At 25.0% G+C, this 24,815-nt stretch overlaps 1 protein-coding gene across 2 annotated transcripts in view; it reads left to right on the forward strand.

Moving 5' to 3' along the window:
* Positions 1-24,815, forward strand: part of LOC122719062 (acetylcholine receptor subunit alpha-like) — a 271,652-nt gene that overhangs the window by 77,739 nt on the left and 169,098 nt on the right. For both annotated transcript variants that reach the window (XM_043944592.1, XM_043944593.1), the window contains one exon: positions 15,773-15,817. In XM_043944592.1, coding sequence (XP_043800527.1) covers positions 15,773-15,817 — 45 coding nt within the window. The remainder of the gene's footprint in view (positions 1-15,772; positions 15,818-24,815) is intronic.

The raw sequence follows: 24,815 nt of genomic DNA on the forward strand, positions 1-24,815 counted from the left end.
TATTCTATTTGGAAAATTACATTTTAAATAGATTAGGAGAAAGGAAACGATAGAGAGATAAAAATATTTATTTAAGGAAAAATGCACAGTAATTGATACGAGTATTTTAAAAAGTATTTAATTTTATTTAATTACAATGTGAAAATGTTTATAATACAAATATGCAAAAAGAATTGTTTGTTTCGAAAATTCTAATCAATTTCTGTCCTCTGCTCTTCTTTCAATATAACTGTCTTTGTAACAATGTTCAATAAAGGCGTTGACACGATTGACGAATCAATGGCCATCTTATTCCCTTGGATAGTTTGCCCGATTCACGAATCTGTCTCAAAGTCAGTAAGCTAAGGGTGTAAGTCAGACCCAAGGGAGAATACTATGGCCACTGATTGCATCGAAGTGCTGAGCTGCGGGTTTATGACATCGTCGCCATTGAACATGTGAAGGCAAAAGCTAGATAACTTATCTAGCTAGATTCCATTCGAGAAATTTCTAACTCTTGATTTCAAGTTTAGAAATTTTCCATTAGAAAGAAATTATAAGTAATAAGTTTTAAAAAATTTGTAAAAATTGTATTGTATCAGATATTTGCATTTCAAATTCAAAAATCGATAAAAATGTAATACTATGTGAATTCAAGTTTCTATTAATTTTAACATATTAAAAAACAATTTTAATAATAATATTCATAAAATATATGAAATAAATGTGTAAAGCAACGTGATATTCGAATATTAATATAAGTCATTTTATTTAAATATTAGGAAACAAAAAAAAAAAATAATCGAATTTTTTATGAATATTATAACAAGAAAAATATTGAAATTTTAATTAATCACTGTCAATATAATATAATATTATTTTTTACAAGAATTGTTTTTTAATTTATTCACATTTTTTTTAAACAATAAATTCAAGCAAAATCGCATTTTTCAAAGTTTTTATACAAACTTTATAAGATTCAATTTTATCAAATGTATCAAATTTTTTTCAAAGTATTTATATTCAATAAATATTTATTTCAATATTTGAATATAATTTGCAAGAAATTATTATTCTATATATTTGTTTATTATAATTTAATCGAATTCATTGTCTTTTAATATATTAAAACACTCATTATAGAAAAAATTTTATTTATTGTACAAAAATATCTGAAAGTTATGCAAAATATCGATTTTTTCTTATAAAAAAATAAGAAAAAAATGTAGAATAAAATTTTAACTTCATTTTCGAGAAAACTAAGTTTGAATTTTTTAATTATGAACGAAATTGGCTAATTTTGGATACAAATGAATATTTTTAATAATAGGTGAAAAAAGCAAAAAATATGAAATAAAATATTTGATTGCTTGAGTTCTTGTTTTTAAGAAAATTGAAATCGAACACATACAAAAGTTACGTAATCGCATTAATATAAAATTAATGTATTTTCGAAAACTAGTTTTTTAACAAAATAAAATTAATTCTATATTTTCTATTACAATTCATAGAATTGAATATAGAATAATCTCGTATTGATAATTTATATATACAATTGATTAAATCAGCCAATTCCATTTGTAAATTTTCAAAAAATTTTCAAACTCGATTTTCTCAAAATTTTCACAAAGTTCCAACGAGAAAATTTTAAAACAATAATGATACACGAATATTAATTCCAATCGCTGTACACGTATCTTATACTTTTTGTACAGGATTTAATCTGATTTGGCTGTTATTCGCATGTCGAAATTAATCCCGTCATGAGCTCCTTGCGCTTTCCACGTATCGTATCTGCAAGTGTGAAAGGAGTATCATCTCATTATGCTCTTTCCGAGTTTACAGCTTTCACGTTTACAGGGTCAGTCGTTATACAGTAACGATTCCATATCGACACACATGCATCTGCCTTTGTCCATAAATTACATCGTACAAGTCTGATATTATCGAACCAGCTTTCGTATCTCCATCCTGTATCGATCCTATTTCGATCCATTTTCCCGTGGTTTTATCCGGATATGAACGATTCCATCGCCTTGTAGAACTCGGGATATTGCTTATATTTCTTTTCTTTTCTTTTTTTTTTCTTTTTCTTTCTACTTTTTCCGTTTACTACGTTTGAAATGGATCCTTGGTACATGGTACATTTGTTGCGGATCGCGCATTGACGTACACCGTGGTGGAGATCCGGCCGTATAAAGGCTGCGATTTACTAACTTTTATGGAATATTGCTCGAATAACGTTCTGCCTTTCAATATGTGACAATGCGGGAGTATACATCTTCTTGGATATTCTTGCTTGTGTATTGTACTTTTGTTTTACGCGTGGCACAGTTGACATTGATCTTTATTAGATATGGAGAAATGCATGCATGCATATGGTGCTGGAAAAAATAATGAAAAAAATAATCTTACGATTGTGATATTTTCAACGTTTGTAAATACAATATGTATAATATAAAAAAGGAAAAGATATTAATCTCTCTCTTTTTCTTTCTCTTTATAAAAATTTTATTCATGTGAAAAATAGGTTGATTTTTATAAATTTTGGCTATATTCACGAAATAAATTCGCAAAAATTAATTTTTTGAATCTATTCATTTTCTAAAGCTGATATAATTTTTACGGACCAGATTCAAATTCAGCATCACATTCAAAATCACCCACCAATCCATTCTAAAAAAAAATATAGAAAGATTTAATTATATTCATCAAAATACGAAATATTTCAAAATAATAATTTATCACATATATAAAAAAATTTGTAATTGTTCGTGTATATTTTTATTAACTTACTGTTTTTATTCTTGGGTATATAATGAATTGATTCATTGAAAATTTGTTGCACGATATGAAATTTTGTGTGTATGTGTGTGTGTGTGTGTATGTGTGTAGAATGCGTTGAAGAGTTGTATCGGTATAACAGATCGTAGACAAGTCGCGACATTCACAGAGACTCGCGTGCCAGTTCCATGGATATTAAACTTTGCCGAACAAGTTTCTTCTTCAGGTATATATTGTGGCAGCTTTACAAGTTTCAGACTACGAAGTTCGAATACGGAAATGTGCCCATTAATCAATCTGCTTCATGGTTTGCAAATTGCTGCTGTTCAATTTCGGCATTGATAATTGGATTTCTATTGCAACTCTATTGTGTGATAAGATAGAGTCAAATTTTTCGCCATTTCACCAATTCTTTGCTTAAATATTTAATATATAATTAATTATATATTTAATTTATCAATAATTGATCGATCGATTGAGACATTTAAAATTGATTAAATTTTTCTTAACGAAATTTTTTCTTTTGTGAATTATGAAATTATTTAAAATTTAAAATTTGTTGTTACAGTTATGCTCGATTGCTGAGATTAACAAAAAATAAATTTTGATTTGAGAATTCGTGAAATGAAGAAAATTTCTGCTTTTATTATCCGTGAAGTTTCAAATTTATGGGTAAAGTTTTAAGAGTAGTATCCCAAATTCTACTATTGTAAATTGGAAACTTTGGTATTCTCTTTCTTGACTTTTGAATAAGTTTAATTCACTTCTAAAAGTTTAATATTATAAAGTAAAAATTTTAACTTCTGAAAATATCGAAACAGAATTTAAATTCTTTCTATATTTCTGTATTACACTGAAATCTTCTAGTATCCAAAAATCTACTTTTCGAATATTCTAGTATCTGAACATTTCAGTATCAAATGTTTCATTATTCGAATGTTATATTTTTTTATCTATGATTTTTACCTACATTACCTGTATTAACAAATTATAATTATAATGTATGTGAATATCATTCTTATCTATCTATACACATATCTTCCCTATTGTTATATTATACAAGTTAATATTATTTACATTAATAATAATTTCATATAGAATGACAACGAAGAGAAAACGTTTAATGTTATTAAAATTTAATTTTAATGTAATTGAAAATTATTCAGATGCCTCCATAAATAAGATAATGCCTCCATTTAATGGAAAAATAAAAATGTGGATTTTGCTATCAATAATTTTTACAAATCAGAAAGAAGGAAAATATTTCATTATATTTTACTCTTTGTAATTGTCATTATTCTTTTTGAAATATACAATAACTATGAGAAAAATTTTACTATTCAAAAATTCCTTTAATCAAATAATCATATTTTTCTTCAGATATTAGAAATTTCATTATTTTAATCCATAATTTTATTTATTTAAAAATATAAATAACGTTAAAGATAAAAATTTGTATAACATAATCAGTTGAATAAAGTCAAGTGACAAAGGCCTTAGGAATTTTGTTAGCGGGATTAAAATTATATGAGATTCGAAACATCTGTTACAACACATGACAAAGTTTCCAATTGGACAGTTGGGCACCATATAATCAATGTGCCATTAATGGCATAAACCGAATTGAGTTGGTAACAGGACATGGATCAAACGCATTCGAATTAAATGGCCAATTGTGACAGCCCACAAGGGAACTTAGCCAATTCGAAAATTCTAATTATTTTGCAGGTTTGAAAATTCGTGAGATATCTCGACAGATGCAATGAAACTTTTTAACGAATGTTATTAGATACTTGATTGTTTCAGCATTTAATTATTTTAAGTATTTAATTATTTTTATACACTCGTGTAATAATATCTTATAATTAAATTTCTGCTATTATATTAAGTATTACATTCATATTATAAATACTAGTAATGGTATATAAATTAACTTTTAATATTTTAATTTTATTTCTTATATTTAATATTTTTTATAAATTTTTTAGATACATAGAATAAATGAACAATATAGGATTTATCTTAAAAAAATATCTATAGATCATTTTGTTTGTTAATATCAAGATTTTCTTTGCAATAAAGCATTGATCAAATTCTTCATTAAAAAAAATTTATTTACTAATTATTACAAAATTCCAGATTGCATTATATGATTCTCCATCATTGAAATTTTGTTTTCTTGACACTTTTAAAAGTAGGTGATTAAATTTATATGATGAAAAAATTTATTTACTAATTATTACAAAATTCCAAATTGCATTCTGTGATTCTGTCCATCATTGAAATTCTGTTCTCTTGGCATTTTTAAAAATAGGTGATTAAATTTATGTGATGAAAAAATTTATTTACTATTACAAAATTCCAAATTGCATTCTATGATTCTCTCCATCATTGAAATTCTGTTCTCTTGATATTTTTAAAAATACATAATTAAATTTATAAAAATACTACTTTTTATTAGCAAGAAATTAATCACAGACACTAAAAGAAAATAATTCGCGTGAAAAATTCAATTTTAAATGAGTTTTTTTTAAAATATTGTCGTAAAGAAAACATTCTTAAAATTGTTTCACTTGTTTGTCCTACTTATTCATTCAAAATATTTTTATATTAATTTCAGGTTAAACGAAGAATTCAGTAAAAGCATTTACACGTCTCGCCGGAAAATCGATTTGCTATGATCAGAAAGCGGAAACGAAATTAATTAACGAATGGTATAATCGCGTGGTACCTTCTCTGTGAGAGAGTTTGGTATCGACGTAATTAAATTTACTTTTGTAATCAGCTATCTCGAGGATCGTATTATCAAGTACGCTTTTAGTAACTTGTAATTATTTTTGCACGGGTTGATACATAATCCTTATTAGGAACAGAAATAAGTGAATTATGCATTATAATTTTACATTTATTCCATCAACATATATTATTTTGTTTTTTTTTATTATTAGAAGTAATTGTTACACGTCGATATTATATTATTATACATGATGCCTATTTTATAAAGGATTTTAATTGAAATTTTTATTGTATCAATATATAGAAGGTAGATTCGAAGGTATTCTAAATGCAAATTTTTTTCTTCAGAGAATATTCGCTGAATAGAGTGAATAAATGAACTGGATCGATATGATGTTTTTAAATTAAATCGTATAGAATCTAATCATTTGGGATGCAATAAATTTAATTTAGAAGATTGAGAAGATTGCTGTCTATCCCATTTTTTTAAAGAAAATGTCTAATCTTTTGTTATACAAATAACTGTCTAATCTAGTAATATTTTGTATAATTAAAGAACAATAGCGAAAAATACTTTGCTTAAGAAGTAGAGAAAAGAATTTATATCACTAAAAATATAGAATATAAATTTTTCTCTCTATATTTCTTTATTCATAATATTCTTCACTGAAATTCATTATATATGCAGCATTAAAAGAAAATGTAAGATAATAATTATCTGCAGAAAAATTAATGACATTTAAATATTAAAAAATGAGTGGCACTTTTTCATCCTCATCTGATCTGACAAATTTTGTATCCTAATTTTTTTGCTCTAGTTTAATTAATAATAAATAAAAGAGAAATTGATATCTGTAATACTTAGGAAGAAAATGATTTTTATTATTTTATTCACTTTGTACAGGATGTTACTTCATAAAATATTCTTAAAGATTTTAGAAACTAAAATGAATAATTTTATTTCTGTGTCAATTGTTTACAAATTTAATAAATAAAGCCTCAATCGATATTTTTGTATTACGAATTTTCGTTTGTTTTAAAGAATAAATTGATTCTTTTTCAAGGATATACTTACACGAATATGTATATGTGTGTATATACATATTCTGATTTATTCTCAAGTTTCTGAAGAAGTTAATTCGTATTAGCATTCTCTACCACTAGGTTAAGAAGTATTTTGATCATTTTAGAATATATATGATACCTGACAACAAGAAAGATTTCTTCAATTCATAATCAGTATCGAGGATTTTTTATGTGAATGCTCGTCATATTTGACAATCCGTAAATTAGTAACAGTTCTTTTATTTTTGTTGATTACTTATTTATAAATGACGATTGCTTTTTATATCGTAATGGCTTTCAACTTTTTTTGGTATCTTTTTATTTTATATGATTAAATATAAATATGAAATTGAAATCATTAGTGTAATTCAGAATAAATCATTTATCATATTATACATTGTTTTTCTTCTTTTCAAAAAATTGATTTTAATACTCTTTATCCATTATCTTTATTTTTATATATATTCAGAAATAAATTCAACTAAAACCTCCAAATTGAATTAGTAATATTAAAAAAATATAAAAACTAATAATAATTCAATTGAATTTGTGTTTAAACTTTTAAATATACTTTATTAATTGTAAAATAGTAAAAATAAAAAATAAATATTAAATTTTTTTCAAATGAAAAAATAATTATTATCATTAATGATTTTTAATGGTAATTATTATCATTAATTACAAATCTGAATAATGAATTTGAAAAATTCCAGATATAGAAATTTTATAAAATTTTAGCTATTTTTTTAAGTTAAAAAAAATAGATGAATATCTTTTTAAAAAAAAAAAAAGCTATAATGTAATGTCACGCTCTGTAGATACGTTGATCGACCAATTGAGCATTGCCGCTGGGTGATTATTATCATGATCAAATGTCACACAAAAGCCATTGTAATCAGTCTGTACGTTGATTTGTGGTACCAATCACCGCCACTAGGTGGTACCAAGCACTATCATGTTTCTCGTTGGTATTATTTACACTATTAGCTAGATATAATCATCAGACTAAACAATTGACTGATTCATCGTATAATAAAGCGATAATGGTTTGATTAATCTTAATATTTCCTATTTTTCCGGACTTCTAATTCTATTACCAATTTAAACGAAATTATATTATTACTCATCGAATAATGAAAATTGTATTTTATATGAAAACCTAAGTCGAATAACGATTACAAGATCTATACAATAAATCTAATCATTAATCATAATAGATCATATTATTGTAAAATAAATTAATTTAAGTAGAAAGTAATCAGTTTATATGGTATAAAAGTAGTTAAAGAAAAGTAATGATATATTTCGATATTGAAATTTTAATCATAATTTCTATTACAAAAATATCTTAATGTAGCTAATTGCTCATTAGTATCTCTTACATATCGAAGAAATGTAAGCCATTGTTACAAAGCTTTTTGGATTTCAAGAAAAGTATTAAGGTTTTTTTTCAAAATTTCGAGTTTCGTAAATCTAAAAATCCAGTCTTAACCTATATCTAATAAATATTTTTTAAACTAAACTTATACTTATATTTAATAATAGAACATATTAATTAATTTCCTGAAATATTCATTCAATTTTTTCTCAACAATATACAATAATCACGAATTATCACATTGTCAAATAATAAAAACAAAATACAAAAAGTATGAACATATGTAGAGAGACATATAAGATTAATGTTTCGTAGAAATAATTTCAATCTCGAAGGAATCTAACAGACAACTAGATACATGTTGTCAGTGCATTAGTACAGATATAATCATATTCATTTGGTATTGTTCACAATCTTCTACATGAAGTGAACACAAAGGCTTTTCCTAATCCACGAAGATTAATGACGTTAATATCTGAGATTTCCATGAAACATTGTTCGTCTCGGTTATTTCCTTCTAACCATTTTCGTTATAAACGAATAATCCTCTACGAGAATACTCTTTTCCTTTTTTTCTTTTAAATTACAGGCGTATTTTATTTTCAAAGTGTGTAAACGAATTGAAACGAATATGTAAATACGCAAAACTTTAATCAATTTATATAAACATGCAACTTGTTTTACGTGAATAAATTAAAATTGTTTTCTCCGATTTAATTTTCATTCGAAATTAAATATCACGTATAAAATTCCTTTTCCTTTTTTTTTTTTTGCCACTTGCTTAACACAGGAATAAATTTATAATTGATACGAACGTTTTAAATTAATTCGGTTGTACGGTTTATGAATATATAAATATGAATATATAAATATCCGTGATTCCGTTTTATATTAATAAATTTATCGAAAATATTGAAATTATTTGGAATTAAATAAATAATTTTGATATTCTATATATAAATATTCATCACGTGTACAATTGTTTAATATATAGTATTCGAAGGATCATCACTAATTAATTGCGATTCAAGTTTATTCGATTAACTTACAAAATTGCTATGATAATGCTTATTAAAGCTTCGATTGATCTCTTTGACTTATTAACACGTTATCAGCCACACGTACAATGGCTCATGAATATCATGAACTATTTTACAGAGAGATTCATCTAACTTGAAAATTCTGATTTTAATGAAATTTTGTAGAAATATATAGAATATAATATGTAACACATGGAATACTTTATTGTCGATGAAAAATCTTTTTCAGAAACTAAAATCAATCCCTTAAGTTTTTATCATTTTTTTTCAATTTTTGATACAATTTTTTTAAGGCAAGATAATAGAGAATTAAATTTTGGAAACTTGTTAATTTAAAATTTTGTTCTTTGTTTAATATCATTGTAAGATTATATTTATATAAGAAACGAAAATTTATCATTAAAATTGATTCATTTTCTTTCCCTTGAATGACATCTTAAAGAAAACAATTGTTTCATATACAATTTGTTCTGTGTAATCATTTAAGTTAAAAAATTTCGTTGAAAAATAAAAAAATGATCATCAACATTTCACCAAAAAATAAAAAAGTATTCGAATACTTTCTTTGAGCCATTGTGATGAATCGATTTTCATGGATTTGTGTAGCATCCATATATATGAAAATTATTTTTCGAAAAATAAATAAAGATAAATCAAAATCTTATTTGAAGTCTCGAAAATTGAAACTTTCAAAGATTATTAATTTATTTATTTCTCCAAAAATTAAAATTTTAATAAATTTTGATTTCTAAAATTCTTCAAATTCAAACTCGTAATCAGTCAGTAGTTCTTCTTTTGATTTATAAAAAATTTAATCAATCTAGATAAATTATTATTTATTTGGATTTCACGAATTTCGAAGAATTATAAACAAATTTCGAGATTCGAGACTAAAATTGCTTGAATTTCGAGATTTCAATTTCGAATTTCAATATTGATCTATCTCTAAAAATAAATCATTTATTTTTGATGATTTTTTTTTTCAAAGAGTGTGACAATAATAAAATATATTAATTTTTTAAAATTCACGATTTAACTCCAAATTTTTCTTAAACGTTAACTTTCTTAAACGTTATTCCATGTAATTCTATTCAGAAATAAATAGTCTATTAACAATATTTATCTAAAATAAGTCGAGAGCGTGACATAAAAGAAGAAAATCTTAAGTTCCTAATTTAAATAAAATTTCTTCCTAAATTAAATTAAATAAAAATTGAATACAGATTCCACATTTTCCTTTAAATAAAATCACTTAATTCGATTTTCGAAATAAATAACTAATTTATCTTCTTATATGTTTTAATCCTAGCCATTCGTAGCCATGACTGAAATGATAAATGTCCACTAAAAATAATTTAACCAATATTTTAACCAATCGATATTTTAAAATATTAAAACTATGATTATTACAATATAATTTATCTATTCTAATTTCTTTTCACAAATCACAAGAGAAACGTAAATAAATTTCACTTTAACGTTAGAATCTTCTTGTTCATTAAATAAAAAAAAAAAAAAAAAAAGAAATTGCTCTGATAAATTTGCTATACTATTCATAATAAATATAATTATTATCAAAACTTCATGTTTCATATTTCTATCTTATATTATTCATAAAATAAATAAATAAATTTTATCATCACATATATTTTCCAATGATTGTAAAATTTTTAAATTTAAATTCTGTATAAAATTCAAGCTACATTTAGTGTAGATTAAGGAACGAATATTTTTTATATTGTTTGTGTAATGCAAACGATTGGATTCGCGTAGCTCGCGTTGATTTTATTATTTACGCAGTGGATGTTGATTTAAAACCCTTAGACTATACATTTACCGTGAACGATAAGCTGTAACTGCTGCTCAAATCGATCGATCGAACGTCGTTAACGGTGACCAACCAGCGACAATGAGATTCGCGAGCTCGATCAAAATTCGCTAGGAAACTATTTCGAGCGCCATCCCCTGAAACGTGCGACATGTAGTCATCGTAATCGTGTTACTCGCCGATAGAAATGTAATTTGATCTGCGATGCAACCGGGGGAGCATTGGACGATGAACGATTCTTAGGATCGATTTTAATAGAGATGATGAAATTTATGGTGACAGGTTTTACATTTATGCTTCTCTGTCTCATTTTTGTAATGTTTTTTTTTTTTTTTTTTAAAGAAATTTGACATTTCGTGTGATGTTAGGTTAAGTGGTTAAAAATAAAAATAAAAATTTTTGTTGATGCTTAATGATTGGCAGATACTTAGTATTAAATAATTTGGATAATTGTTCTATTATCTATACGTAAAAAAATTCAATAAGGTAAAGACATTATAAAAGATTAATTACATGTTTGTTTTTTAATAAATAATCTTTACAAGTTAATTTAAATACATAAACATATTATAGATATAAATAATATAATATATTTGGATAATTGACATTTTATTATACTGTACTTTGACTTATTTTTTGTGATAAAATAAATGTTTAAAAAAATTTTAACTTTATTTATTATAATTAAAATTTATATTTTACGATTATTTTATACGATTTTTTTTTTCAATTACAGAATTAGGGTTTCAAATTTTATATGATTTTTCAATAAACTTTATCTTTCTAGAAAATTTAAAAAACAGGCAGAAAATAAAGCTTAAAAAATAAAATTCTTTTTCTTAAATAGCTAAAATCAATTATTTTTTTAAGCAATCCAGTTATTAAAATTAATTTTAGATTCGCTTCTATTACTGTATCGTACAGCAAATATTTGAATTTTTCATGATATGTCAGTTACAATATCTCTTGAAAAATGTTTTAGTAAAACATAACCTTACTTCATAGTAAGTAAACAATATATGAAGCACAGTTTCTAGGACAAAATATCCAATAAAAGAGTAATTGACGTATAGTAACTTTTTCGCTTTTTAAAATTTGCATCAGCATAGCTTCTTTTTTATTTTTATGTCATTTTACCTGTTATCTATCATTTTATTTGCGAAAAATATTTACCAAAAAGAAAAAAAAAATTAAATTGTACAATCGAACAATTGTATTTTGCATTGAAAGAAATGATATAAAAAAATATATTTTAACAAAAATTTTTCTAATATAAATATTCTAAAATATTATTCTTGATCTTGCTAAAAAATTTTTCAAGATAAAATTAAAATATTTATAGAGATATATATAAATATTTAAAGAGATATATAACCCTATGGTATAAATATTTTTTTCAAATACTATCTCTGAGATGAGAAAGAATTACTATTTCTTTTCTTTTTTTCTAATAAATTTTTTTTCTCTTGAGAAAATAAAAAAAGAAAAGAGTTGAGTTGTTTCTTAGGATTTGAGCTAGTATGTTGGTATGAAAGTGAACTAAAATAGCATAACCTAAGATTCGATGACTTGGCGTTGACGATCGAGGAAGAAGTTTTATCGTAAATCAAATATTACAACGTTTCGGTTGAATAAGTAACTAGTCGACTAGAAGAATATTTGTTCCTTTTCCAAGCTGACGCAGCAATAAAAAATATTGAAGATGAAATGATTTTGGGATCTTAATCTTGCAAAGAATGTGCACAATAACTACAATTTATCTATGGAATTTAAAGAATAATTATACTTCAGAGAAAAAAATTTTCTTGTAATATGTTTCATAAAATTATTTAATGTAAAAAATATTTAGGTGAAAAATTAATAATAAAAAAGAAGAAAGTATCTTAAATTGTTTTATAGTTCATTCATTGAACCAATGTCTTTACATGATTCTTGTTCCTTTGGTGTCTCTGCGGCATTTACATTTCACAGCTGTCGTTCACTTTCTTGAGCAGATACCGAACTCGTTAAAACTTAGAACAGCGACGGATTTAAATTAGCAGACCAAAAAAATATTTGAAATGTTTCGTAAAGACTGATTCAAAGAATGAATAATTTACAAATGAAGTTAAATCTATAGTAAAGTTTTAATTAATCGTAAATTTATAATTATTATTTCATTAAAACATATCTTTTTGTATCTTTTTTAAAGATGCACAATACTGTTATTATTATTAATTTAGTAATTATTCTATGGTTAATAATAAAATTGAAAGTAACTTATATCTTATAATTCGTTTCACATAAATTATGTTACACTTTAATTATAGAAATAGTTCATTTTAATTCAAAATATAAAATTACTCACATTAATTTTTTCGCTTGATCTAATCTGGTATTTTTTCAAATTAAACTTTCAAATAAATCCCTTTTTATTAGATATCGTTTTGTTTTAATTCTATAATTAAAATTAAACTTTAAATAAATGTTATGTAATTATGTATTTAATCAGAATAATAAATAAGATTTTATCGATTTATTGCTACATATTTTATAATGTTTTATAATGCTATATATTTTATAACGTAGGAGTATTATATGTGATATCTTTTAAATTAATTATTTAAATAAATCTGAATATTTTATTTTATATATATATCATGAAAATAATTTATTCTCTTCCTTTTTTTCCTTTAAATTAAATTATAATATTAAGATATAGTATGCTATGTCAACTGTGTATAATTAATACAAACTTAATATTTTTGCACAATATATTGAAACATTTTTTATTAATTATTTTTTAATAATTACAAACAATGAATGGCGATTAAAACTTTCTACAGATTAATTAGGAAGATAATATATCTAATATGTCGAGATCAAGATTGTTGAAAGCTGAGTTCTTTAAACTGTATAATTATTTACAATATATAGTATTAAATATATTTTTTTTAATATTTCGAAAAATAAAATCGAATGACGATTATATATATATATTATACTTAAATTTAATTACAAACAATATATATATATATATATATATATATATATATATATATTGTTCAAAATGTTAAAATGAGATATGCTTTTTTTATTATTAAAATTATTAAAATTTTTTATATCGAATGATGTATTTCTTCAAATCATTTAATTTTTCAAAACAAAAATTTTAATATTATTAATAATTTTCGAAATATTTGACTCATTTGGAACGTATAGTAATTAATATAATTAATTTATATGTATGAATTTATTAATATTTTTTTCCTATATAAAAAATACATTATTGCATTTATTTTTTATATATACGATACTAGTTATTAATTTTTGTGATGTTTCCAATTTGTATCGATACCGATATAATTGGAATGATTACACAACGCAATGTTCTTGGTACATTGTATGTCAAATTAACGAGTCGCTGATTGATGATTCACGATCTAAAAAGAAAGGGAATAATCATGTGTTGATTGGATTTGAAAATATCACGCAATTCATACGCAATTTCCAATACCATCAATTTCAAATGCAATTGGCGGAATTGTATATGTAATAATACGAATGCAATTGTTAATATCATTAAAAGTCGTGTAAAAACGAAAATCAATCAATATTATTTGACATTCGAATAACTAGTAAAATTTAAAAATTGTTTAATAAAAATTATAATAAAACATAAATAAAACATCCAACAATACAATCAATAATATATGTATCATTAAATAAAACTTCTTTAATTTTCCATTAGAATTGTTTTTAACTTGTTTATTTTAATTATAATGTGACATCATGCTCTGCTGACATCAATTGATCAATTTGTCATTAATATATGCTATTATTACTAGGTAGCTCTGATCATGATCAAAGTATCGTGCCACATTGAAGTTGTGATAAGTTTGCATACCGATATTATCATAATACTGACTCACCATTAAGTGGTCTCGAGCGCCACCTTGATTCTCGTTAACATTATTTATATATAGAAAATATAACTGAACTGCACAAATGAGTGTGGCGTAATGGCGTAAGTGTTGTAGATGATAAGTAAATGGTTATACATTCTAATATAAGATTAACATGGTAATAATAAGTCACAATTTTGTCATTTATCAAAAAAGCATTTGTATGGAAAAGTAAGATTGATTTTATGCAATAATATATATTATGTATGTAGTTGTAATATCTAGCTGTTGTGAAGAATATGCGCCATAAATTAAATTGATTTTAATAGTAACTAATTTAGTTAGAATTAAAGTGATTTAATTTTGGAAAGAAAATAAAAATATTTTTATTAAAATTGATCAGATAAATTGATTGGTTGATAAGATTGATTGGTTTTGTAAATTCTAATTTACAGCAAGAATAAAGATATTTTTTATAGTATAATTTTAACGTTAACAAATCACCATTATCCATTTTCGAAAAGCCAATTGCGTACTGTTCATAGGAAACTAAGCTTGATCCTGTATGCATATGGTAATGTTAAGCATATATACCATAAGCCATAGTAACAGTTAAGTTTTGTATAGAATATGCATCATAGAATAAATCGATTTTAGTAAACAGTTAGTACTATTGAATTAATTTTAAAAAGAAAATAAAGATACATTTATCAAAATTGTTGAGATTTGTTTGCCATTATTCAAACTTAACAGTTAGATTTTCAATTTTTATTAATTGACTTATTAGAATATTTAAGGTAGATTATAATTCTATAAAATAATAATAAATATAAGCAATAATGAAATGGATATAATAAAATTTCTTAACTAAAGAAAGAATGTTCTAAATAAGTTTTTTAAGTAATTAATTTCCCTACAAATATTATATTATCTTTTAAAGGAAGAATTTCGAATCAATATAATAATAATTAATAAATAAAACAAAATAAAAAGAGCAAATTTAATTCTTATTTAGTTAGTATGTAATTGATAAAAACTCAGATAATGAATATAATGAATTATTTTTTATGTGTTACAGAATTTGAAGAATCAAATCATGACGACGAACCTATGGGTGGAACAGGTGAGTGATATTAATTTACTTCGTTAAGAAATATCTATTATAAAGTATTAATATCTATTAATAAAGTAAATAAATTAGATTAATATCTTAATCTGTTGTGGAACAAATTATTAACCGTGAAATTTGAAATTTTTCAGAGCGAAGTGACTTAAATTTAATTACTATGATGTATTCAAGATTTTCACAATTTTATGAGAAGAAATATTAATAATCATTAATAATTTCTAAATGAAGCTCATTAGCAAATTGGGAATTTTTATATAATTGAAATGTACTTAATTAATCGTAGAAAATATATCAAATAAATTTATGTAGAATTTATACGATACATATATATTAAATATAAATTTATAAATTATATATATATGTATGCAATAATAGTTTTTTATATTTTTTTTTAATAAATTGAAATATAATATAAATGAAATATAATGAAATATAGTACTTAACTTATTGATTGATTATTCAGAAATATTTTTTATAAAAAAATAAATCGAAAAGAAAAATTAAAATTCGAATATCTGTTAAAATTTTTCAAATAAAATCGAGTAATTTATGAAGATTATATTATATTATATATATATATATTAGATGAAACATGTAGAAATAAGCAAAAAATATTTTTGAGAAGTATAATACTTATAGTCAAGAAATTGTATAATCCATAAAATTCATTTTTAAATGAAAAAAATATTCTATATTTCTTACTTATTTTCACACATAAAATTATCATTAATTCATTCATATTTAATTACTTTAGAATTTAGAATAGCCAATTTCATTTTTCAAAGTTAATTTTTTAGAAATTAATGAAAAAATTTCTTTTAATCTTTCTTATTTACTTTATGTAAACAATTTCACTTTATAAACTTTGACTAGTATTCAATATTATGATAATTTTGATAATTTATAACTTTCATTTTCTCTTTTCTTTTTTTTTTTCTTTTTGTTTTCTTTTACAAAGAAATCTTAATTGAATTATCTCATACAAGATCTATTAAATTTGTGTTTCAAAACATAAAGATCTCTTTCTATTCTATTTCTAAAAAAATCTATACATTCATTTGTTATTATATTATTCAAAATATACATGAAAATATAAAAAATATATATTTGCCTTTAAATTGGCAATCTACTCTCTAATGTCACAAACGTTAATAAATAATAAACTTGTCGATCAAAGATTTTGGGAGAGATTCGAAAGAAAACAAACGAACCAACTGAACAGAATGAAGATGGGTATAATTTGTACATGGGAAATAACAGACGTTTAGCTGTTTCGAGTCATTCGTAGCGGTAACTGCAAATTGCTTGCCAAGTAATACGTACTCGTGTAACTGCACATCGTTACACGGCTTTTTGCCGGAAAGAATCAAGCCAAGGAAGAACGAGAGGCGAGACAGTAAGTTGCAGTGGCAAATGTAATTGAAGGATAATTAAGCGAGACCAATTAACATCTTATTCCTCGTTCCGTGGCCAACTTGAAAAATGTCTTCAAAGATAAATCCTGCTAAATTCGTTAACTTATTCGTATAAACATAGAATTTACACCCTTGAAACGTTCACGTTCTTAACAGCAAATTTAATTTCTTGGTCAAGATCTTAAGACTCTTTAAGAGTCTTAACGCGAATAATTACTCGAGAAATTATTATTCGTTTCTTTTGCAAAGTTGTTGTAATTTTTTCCTGTATTAAATTTTTGAGGTCGATTTGAAAATTTTTTGTTAAAATGTTTTTATCTATTTTCATAAAATAAAGCGTTTGTTCAGAAATAGGCTTGTTTTTATTTTTTATGAGCAACTTGTGAAACGTGATAGATTATTTAATAAGATAAACGTATAAGTTAATAATTGTGAACAATTCTAGCTTATACAAAGCATTATTTATTTATTTTTAAAGCATTGTTAATCTATATTGGCCACATTGGCTGTTTGTGAGTTGTTTGCAAACTGCTATTTTAGTAATGCAAGAAAAGAATTTATTTCAAATATAAAAGTTTGTAATTTCAAATATAAAAGTTGTTTTCTTAATTCTTTTTTTTCTTTTCAAATTTTCCTCATAGGATATTTTATCATTTACAATTTCATATTATTTAATTTTAATTGTAACCAGAAATATTGCGATCTTATTATGTGCTGAATTAATAAAGTTAAGAAAATAGTAAAAAAATACTCTGAAATTCGAATATGGAACAAAAAATGCATTAGATCTAAAAAAAAAAACATAGCTTACTTAAATATTTATTCTTTTATAAACTTAATCTCATATAACTTACACAATAAGTTATAATAATAAATTAAATAAAATTATATAATTAAATAATTATATAATTATATAAAATTATATAATTATAGTAGTATTATATAAAAATTCTAGAAAAAAGTATATTGTGTAATATATAAAGCAGAAGAAAATTACCTATTCACAAGAATTTAAGTATAAAAATTAAAACATAGAAAAGTGAATAATTACAAAGTTCAAAGTTTACATTTAGTTTACATTTTCTTCTTAACAAGTTTTTTTTGTTTATCTTTAAACAACGGAGAACGTGTTAATTATTACTTTTACGCCAAGACAAGTTTCATGAAGCAAGTTACATAGTTGAAAAATTACTTTCCAAGCTAAAAGTTTCTGTCAGCATTACCTACTCCTGTGTTTTTATTAAAACGTATTAAAGTTGCGATGAGGAAAAGGGAAGGAGAGAAAATATGGCGAGGAAAGTTGTTTTCGATTTATTTTGAAAAATTTAATCAGTAACGGGAAGAACATACATGATTCAACAAACAATATTTTCATAGAATATTTTCATACAAAAGCTCATTATTCTGAAAGCACAAAGAATATCGATCTCATATCTCTTTTAACGCACGAGCTTTCTGTTTTCTATTTTCTATTCCAACATTGATAAACTGTTTCATAGTTTCTGCAAACCAACCTCCTGCACTCATTACCGATGCACACTTCGTTTTCTTTCTTCGTATTGCCTTACTCGTTCTCTTTTACTTTCGTATTATTTTTCCTCGTGTATTTCATTTTTCATCTTTTTACATATTTATTTTCCCTGTAAAATTTGTGTTATTTATTTTACCTTTATTTCTATTATTTCTTTTTTTTTTTACATAATTATAAGATAAAGATATGTAATATAAATAAACGTTTAATCGAAAATCGAAAGTTTTAACTTTTCTTCGATGATTCAAAAAACGTAAAATAAATAAAAAAAAGAAAAAAAGTATGAGTTTCTATATCCTTGTAAAATCATTTTTATATTTTTAAAAAAATTATCAGAAATATGTTCGAAGAGATATATTATTACTATAAAAATATAAATAGTACATATTGGAAAAATAAAGATTATTTCTTATACGTCGTGCCCCCATTCATAACAAATAAAACACTTGTACAACTGGAAGTAAAATCATATTAGAGAAATATCGAGAGAGGAAAAATGTAATAGAATATAGACTCATAATAGAATTGAAACTATCAATGTTTTTATCCTTATCTATCTTCCTTATCCTTCACACGCTAAATTTTACAAAATTAAAGTTAAAACTAAAATAATAAAAAAAAAATGTTCTTAGATACATGTTGCTCATTAATTTTTATAGAAAATAATGTATCCATTTATTATAAATATTATTATATATATATTACATATTATTAATTATACAACCTTCCATCCTTAATATATCCATCTTCCTCGTTCCCTTTCCCATTCACTTTCCATTCCCATTTTTCTTCCTTTTCCTTCCCCCGTTCCTTCTGCACGGAAACAAATTTAATCGTTCCCGTTTACACGGCAAACTTGTCTCGCGGCATTCCGTGACATCTCTCCCCTCCACCTGCAATTTTTCACAGGCGACAAGCAAGCATCGTCACCGGTTGACGATTCATATAACCGTGCCGTACCACACGCTGAACACTTGTTTAGCGTCGGTGCCGTGACGTTCGATAAAGACAGGATCTGAAATCGAGAATAGACGTGGGCGAGCGAGTGCGAGCGGGAGGAGGGGAGGGGAGGAGGGCGGGGGGAGGGGGAGTAATGTTACAGATCGTTACACCGACAAGAGTCACATCCGTTTCTACGTGTGTACTTATGCGTGTACGTGCGCTGTGAGGTATTCTGGACGTGTCTCCCAGCGACACGCCATCCTTCAACGTCGAAACCACCCTCTTTACCTTCCGACCAACCCTCCGTTTGCGACAACCTACCAGCCACTACGTACAACCGGTTTGCCTTCGGCCAGCACTCGACACGCGTTGCACGTGTAACACAAGGTAATGACACGGACCTCGTCCATCCTCGAAACGATGCGCTCTCCTCCGTTTCCTAATTTCCTATTTCTTCTTTTTCTTCTTTTTCTTCTTACACATCGCTGTCAAATTTGTTACGAAGAGTCGTATGGAAAAATCGTTTTTTGCGATGGATAGTAGTGTGAAATACAATAGTGGTGAGAAAGTAATGTCAATATTTGTGTTACAATTGTTGGTTTTTAAATTATTTGAATCTTTTTAATATTTAAATATTGTTGCAATTCATTGTATAATATAATATATTGATGTTGTGTTGTTGTTTCATATTTTTCTGAAAGATTTGGAATAAATGTAAAATAATAAAATAAAGCGGAGTGTTTAAGATAAATTGATTAAAATTTCATAGATAAATGTGAATTAAAATTTTTGTGTTTGTTTTAGTCTCTTAAAGAAAGATTCTTTTTCTGTATTCTCTCGAATACAAAATTTGAACAAAATTGTTGGACTGTTTATTGATATGTACATTTATTTCAAAATAGAAAATATTATTATTAAATCTCACTCTTTCAATTGTTTAATTCACATTGATTTACAAATAAAAATAGAATACTTTTATAAATTCCTTTCTAGAATTCTTTTTCTAGAATTAAGAAATTAAAGATTCTTAAAGACAATATCCAACATTTTCTTATATTTAATTCAATCTGCAATCTGCATTTTTTAATTTTTTAACTTAAACTGTAATTTCTTAAAGCTCCCTTAAGCTTTTCATTCTCTCACATTCAGAGTCTATTCTAAATCCACCAGATTTATAAATGTTTTTCATTTACAAATGGATTAAAATGGTTATCTTTTCACAATTCTCACAATCAAAGAACAAATAAAATCAAGAAAGCTTTAGATTAGATTAATCCGCTGCTATAAATTATTATATTTATCATTTTGTAACACAAACTGAAAAGAAAGAAAAATATATTCGTCATTTTTTATTTTTTATCTGATTTCAATCGACGAAACTTTCCTAATAATATTTTTTAAAAAATATTTTATATCTTAACAGTGAATTAATACACAGTGAATTAATCCATATAATGTTAACAAGCAGCTAAGTACATCGATTGAAAGTAAACTTTCCAAGTACAATCTTCGGCGTATAATGTAGATTAAATTAGTCGATAGGTTAAAGATCTAATGTTCTTCGAAATGTTCATCGATCCGAACCAAACCATAACCAAAGTTCCTGAAAATGGTTGAAGCATTCTCATGTAACGAGTATGATCATCGTTTGGAACATCATTTCTACATAACGAACGATTAATTTGAAAGATAATAGATATTAGAAACGGATTACGAGAAAGAGAAGAAGATAATCGAGACGAAATTTTAATCTGATCTCGTAAACAACGAAGAAGGAATCACATCATTTGAATTATTCCCATTGAAATTTTCTATTATTCGAAATGTAGTAATTCAGATGGCCAATTTGAAAGGCCTTTCCCTTAACTTTTTCAATTTCGTTGCAATCCACTGTAAAATCGAGTCTATTCCTAACCATGAAAACGGAAATGGTGACAAATTCATTTCTCATTGCGCGCGCTGAAAGTCGATAAAACGACAATAGGATCCCGCCTGTTATCTTGTTTGGTAGAAAATTGACAATTACGCGCTTTTCCCTATTTAATTTGCACAATTCTTCCCTACCCCTCGTATGGATGACGCAGAGGTCCCGGTTTCGCATTATACAGTATGAATTAAACTTTGCTAATTTGGAACACTTAATTGCTTTCAAAATTGCACAACTAATTGCATTAAATTAATTAAATAAGTTATATATTACATTAATTGTTTGTGTGCAATGCTAATACTAATTTGTGGCTCATGTATGAAAGATACAGTATAAGGGACAATTTTCTATTTGTTTCGAACGATCGATGGAGAAAATTTTTTTTTTTAGAATATAAAATTTTATTTGGTTTTTATTCTATTTCGAAAATTTAATTCGATCGTTTAAATCGATCGATTGATACGAATTTTTATTCGAATTTTCGATTTAGATATTTCTTAATTGATATTCGTAAATTTCAAAATTGTAAATAATTAAAGAGAGGGAAATTAGATGAATGATATCATTTTAATGTAAATTTCAAGACTGAATAAAAACTAGATATTCCACGTTCTATTTGTTTCGAACAATCGATGGAGAAAACAATTTTTTTTTTAATATAAAATTAATATAAAATTTTTAATATAAAATTTATAAAATTTTATTTGGTTTTTATTCTATTTCGAAAATTTAATTCGACCGTTTAAATCGATCGATTGATACGAATTTTTATTCGAATTTTCGATTTAGATATTTCTTAATTGGTATTCGTAAATTTCAAAATTGTAAATAATTAAAGAGAGGGAAATTAGATGAATGATATCATTTTAATGTAAATTTCAAGACTGAATGAAAACTAGATATTCCACGTTCTATTTGTTTCGAACAATCGATGGAGAAAACAATTTTTTTTTTAATATAAAATTTATAAAATTTTATTTGGTTTTTATTCTATTTCGAAAATTTAAATTCGTTTAAGTCGATAGATTGATACGAATTTTTATTCGAATTTTCGATTTAGATATTTCTTAATTGGTATTCGTAAATTTCAAAATTGTAAATAATTAAAGAGAGGGAAATTAGATGAATGATATCATTTTAATGTAAATTTCAAGACTGAATAAAAACTAGATATTCCACGTTCTATTTGTTTCGAACAATCGATGGAGAAAACAATTTTTTTTTTAATATAAAATTTATAAAATTTTATTTGATTTTTATTCTATTTCGAAAATTTAAATTCGTTTAAGTCGATCGATTGAAACCTCACATTACATTTTAAAGATTAAAATCCGCTGTGAATTGTTCCTTTTATTTTCTACATATATATTTATATCATTATATATCATTTTGATAAAAATTAACGAATACTTAATAATTAAATTTTCCTTTGACCAAACTTGTCTATGCTTTTATTCTATCAAATTCTTCCCTAAAACCTGAAAAAACTAAATAAAAAAAAAAAAAAAAAAGAAAGAAAGAAAAGAAAAAATTCGACAACTTAAAAATCTCATTTCGTGCAAATATCTCTCGTTGGGTAGTCTGAGCGTAAATTGATCCTCCAAGCGCAAATGAATTTCTTCGTTAGACATCGCCCCATCTTCGTGATCCAGAGGTACGTGGAAATTAATATTTCACCGAGCCTTAATTACATTTAGTTTCGCCGAGTTGTGAAACGATCGAAAATCTTTGACACGATTCTCGAGGCAAGTGGATGTAAGTAGTCGTATCTGCGGTCGACAGGTGGTGGAATCGATAGCTCGTAGAAGCTTCTGGGAGGGAGGGGGGAGGGTGGACGATTCACAATCACATATCGATGACGGCATCCCTTTTAGCGGGCAGTCAATACATCGGAAATAAATTGATAACAATAGTAGCACACCGGTGCCCCTTCTATCCTATGGACATATCTCAACTCCCTTTTCCACTTGATATCTCTGTTTCCTTTTTCACCAGTATCGGTTACTTCCCTCTTTGTACCGCTTGCTCACCTTTCTCTTTCTCTCTCTCCAACTGCGTTGCCTCTCCCCTTTGAACTTGGTCATCGCCCTGAATCTCGCGTCTCAGTTCTTGCTTTTTCAACCGTCTTGGCTCTATCGCATCTCTCGTCCGTTTTTCGATATTCGATTTCTCTCTTTTTCTCTCTCTATTTTTTTTCCACTTGTCAAAGAGAAGAGAATTGCACTTTGTCAACGTTTAGAGTTTAAAGAAAGTCTGGTGAAATACTAATGGAATACGCGAATAAAGATATTTTGTCTGTCGATTTTTAACTTTCAATAATTGAGAAACGTAATTATTTTATTGGTGAGAATCGTTCGCAAATTTTTAACTTGTATATACGTAATGAATAAAGTAATATTAAGTAAAGTAATGAGCAAGTAATTTTGTAATAAAATGTTACAAGTGATTAAATTTTACAATACATAAAAGAAATTTGTAGTAATATAATGTTATTTAAAAAAATGATATTAGAGAAAATTTAAATATATTTTAAATGATATTTCTTAATTATTATAACATGTACATATATCTTAAAAAAAATGTTTTAGCTACATAAAAATCCGCAGATGATAATAATTACAAAATTATTGGTTTTGTAAAATAGTAATCTTACAATATATATATATGATATTTGAATTATTATTGCTAAAAGATATAAGTTAAATTTGCAGAGAAAAATAATTTATTTAACAAATAAAATAGAATGTTATTATCGATATTGTCCAACGTTTTAACGAAACCGGTATCATCTTCATCGCTTTTTTCTCGAAATATAATGTTTCAAGATTGCGGTCGAGTGTCACTTACAATAGCAATCGACACGTACGATATCGACAGAATTTTATTCATTTCACTTTTTTCAGGATGTATATCAAAGTTTTAAAATATATTCGTAAACTTTTTTTTTTTTTTTACATATCGATAATTCATACTTTCCAATTTTAATCCTTTCCAGTTTAATATCCAATCACTTATTTCACTTGAGTTATAAAACGATAATTTGATTACAAATTTTGATTAATTTTTGTTGATTGATTTTAATCAAAATTTTTATTCCTTTAATTTCTTTTTCTTTTATTTTTTTCTTCTCTCTGAATAATATATTGGTAATGTTTATCGTGGCTATGATATATGAGT

This window comes from Apis laboriosa, unplaced genomic scaffold (genome assembly GCF_014066325.1).
Source record: "Apis laboriosa isolate Shangri-la unplaced genomic scaffold, ASM1406632v1 scaffold69_cov144, whole genome shotgun sequence".
In the NCBI taxonomy this organism is placed as follows: Eukaryota; Metazoa; Arthropoda; class Insecta; order Hymenoptera; family Apidae; genus Apis; species Apis laboriosa.